The 3,117-nt window shown below is 41.8% G+C and overlaps 1 protein-coding gene across 1 annotated transcript in view; it reads right to left on the minus strand.

Annotated features, from left to right (window-relative positions):
* Positions 1-267: 267 nt before the first annotated feature.
* Positions 268-3,117, minus strand: part of Rbm17 (RNA binding motif protein 17) — a 17,595-nt gene continuing 14,745 nt past the window's right edge. The window contains exons 9-12 of the mRNA XM_021215523.2: positions 2,521-2,594; positions 1,665-1,763; positions 657-729; positions 268-551 (exon numbers count right to left, since the gene is read on the minus strand). Coding sequence (XP_021071182.1) covers positions 448-551; positions 657-729; positions 1,665-1,763; positions 2,521-2,594 — 350 coding nt within the window. The 3' untranslated portion in view covers positions 268-447. The remainder of the gene's footprint in view (positions 552-656; positions 730-1,664; positions 1,764-2,520; positions 2,595-3,117) is intronic.

Consider the following 3,117-nt stretch of genomic DNA (forward strand, 5'->3'; position numbering starts at 1 on the left):
CACCCAGTCACTAGACTTCTCTACTAGGGAAAGCAAGCATTTTTACCTCAAGCAGAGCGCCAAGATGACTTATGACTTCGTATTCCGATGTAGGTAGCTACAGCTCCATAATGTGAAGGCTTTATCAAGACGGAGGAAAGGAGGAGTTAATACAAACTCCCTCTAAGCCTTTCTAACTAGCCCTTGTAGTGCCCGACGTGTGGCGTGGAGAAGTCCCAGCAGAAACAATCAACAGAAGCAGTAGAGAGAAACAACCGAGAGCACGCAGATTTTTAAAGGATTTTTATACTATATTAAAAAAAACACAAAATAAAAAAGGGATCCATCAACATATATTTTAGAAGTCCATCCAAGAGTTTCAGTGTCCAACAGCCATGGAGGCTGATGCGTGTGTTTTGCTCAGTCTGCAGCTCATGTAAGGATCAAGGAGGTGACTTTAAGTTACAATCAAACTTGTTCTGCTAGATCCAAGACCCTGAATTTATCCAAATTGTAGAAACACGCCTTAACCACCCGTCCACCAAAATACCTCCCATTCAGATCAACAACAGCTGAAAGGCAAACAAAATGACAATCAGTTAATAGAGGAATCTTGAAAGACATTGAAACAAATAGTAACTTTAATATTTGTTAAATTCTTTAATAGTACAACAAACCTTTAATTGCCGATTCGACTCTCTCAAATTCTAAAAATATCCGTACTGCTTCATCATCAGGGGCACCAGGAATCTAGAATGAAAAGGAACGTAGGAATAAAGTTGTCTGTGCACACACTCTAATTTCAATTATTAACATATATGTGTATTTGTGCACACATACTCGGCAAAAGTGGTCAACCATCAAGGAAACAACCTGCTCATATCGTAAACTCTTCTTTTGAGGTACTGTGTTAGGGGCTGGGAACACATGACTAAAGCTGAGTAATGCAGTCTGATAATGAAGTGTTATACAGTCAGCAGACACAGGGTAAGCAGCAGCAGCAGCAGCAGCAATGAAAGCTACTGCCACACAGCTGTCCTCACAGGTCTACATTTTCACTAGCTTTGTTTAGGGGTCCAAGCCTTCTACAATGTGGCTTCATGGAATGTAAGCATGAGTCCAGCTACTGCCCAGGGGTCCTCACCCAGCCTAAAGCCCCTTCCTCTGCTACCTCCCACACTCTTCAAAGCCTGGCTCACATGTGACAGTAATAAGGCCTTCTCCATTTGTTTCAGCTGACACCATTCTCAAGCTCTCATAGCCAACACTCCTAGGTCTACTAGTCTGTATTTCCTGGTTGTTTGTTATGTGCTCTTTCTTCATCTGAACACACCCTTGAAACACAACACATTTCCGGTGTCTTAAATGTTCTCAGTACAGAATGAGCTCCATGAGAGGCATGAAATACTTGCAAAATGAAGAAGTAAAATGTTTCCATCATACTACTAAATAAAATCTACTTTTGTTTTTACATTTAAAACTAACATAGCTGGAAGTAGTGCTGCATGCCCTTAGTCCTGGCATTTAGGAGGCAGACAGGAGATCTCCATGAGCTCAAGGTCAGCCTGCCTACGATGGAGACAAACAAAACTCACCCAGTCTAACTGATATGCATTGGCTTAGATCAATGCCACTTGTAGAGGGGGGATGTATAACCCACCAATTACAAGAGAAAATCTCCCTACCTCAAAGATGACACATTTCCCAACTTTGCCATATTTTTCACATTCTTCCTTGGTTTCCACTTCCAAGTCTTCATCGACCTCTCCTGCACCAACCATGTTCTATGTACAGAGAAACAAACACAAGCGTAATGTACAAACGTCTGCAGGTTTCAGAAATAACACTTTCTTTCATAAAGGCAAATGTTCTCTCCCCTCTCCCCAACCAGAACTAGACCCTTGCACACGCTGGGAAGTGCTCCAACACTGAGCCCCATCCTAGATGTGGGATATGTTCTAATCCCAAAAGACAGAATGAAAAATTCTGCCTCTAAAGTACTAAAGCTGGCATTTCTATAAACAGAGAGCAAGCTCTGAAAAGTGTTCTAACAGTATCTGTGTAACAAACGCCTAAGAGGATGTTTCAGAAATGCCTAACCATTTTAACTAGTCACTGTAGTCTCGTGTAACATCTTACTGAGAGGATAACCTAAAACCCATCTGTAAGGATCTACCCAAAGGTATTATTTATAAAAGTATCACTTTCAATAATCTTTTCAATTCTTTTTTTTTCTTTAATGTATGGGCGTTTTGCTTGAATGTATTTCTGTGTACCATTTGAGTGCCTGGTGCCCTCAAGAGGCCAGAAGAGGGTAGATCCCTGGGAACTGGAGTTATAGACAGCTGTGGACCATCATGTGGGTGCTGGGAAACAAACTCGGGTCCTCTGGAAGAGCATCCCCTGCTTTTACCCACTGAGCCACTGCTCCAGCCCATATTTTCAGTATTTTATAGGATACCAGTGGGACTTTGTAAAAGCCTGTAAAGACAGGTAGACGGGTGACACAGAAGCAAGGGACAGGTTTCTTTTACTTCTTACCCTCAGCAAGACCACTTTAGTAGGGCACTTAAGAATTTCAGTTAATGGATTTGAATCCGACTTCTTGGATGCATCTGTATCAAAACATGAGACACTATGATCGTTAGTTTTAATTTTCCTAATCTAGACATATAAAATCTAGACATAATTAAATCTAGAGGTCTAGAAAGGTCTGTGAGACAGTATCTTAGTTACATTTACTGAAGTGGGAGGACCCCTGCAGTTTGGGGGACCAGACCAACAAGGATGGCAAAAGGAAGCCAAGAACTAGGCAGTATGCATTCACTCATTACTCTGCTCCAACTACATGCTGTGTGACTAGCTGCTTCAAATCCCTGATGCCCCAACTGCCCCTCAGTAATGGATGGACTGCAACCTGGATTTGGACTGACAAAAGCTGCTTTTGCCAGGGTATTTTACCACAGCACCAGGAAATGGAACTGAGGAAACAGGAAGTGTTACTGGATCCCAGTACAAGACTAATTCAGTTACATGCCAATCTCATCACTGTGTCCTAGAGTCATCTATAAAAGCATCTATGCATCCAGGCCCTGCCGTAAAAGCAGGGCTATATGCTTTTTTTTTTTTTTTTTTTTT

The sequence above is a fragment of the Mus pahari genome, chromosome 16 (assembly GCF_900095145.1).
Source record: "Mus pahari chromosome 16, PAHARI_EIJ_v1.1, whole genome shotgun sequence".
Taxonomy (NCBI): Eukaryota; Metazoa; Chordata; class Mammalia; order Rodentia; family Muridae; genus Mus; species Mus pahari.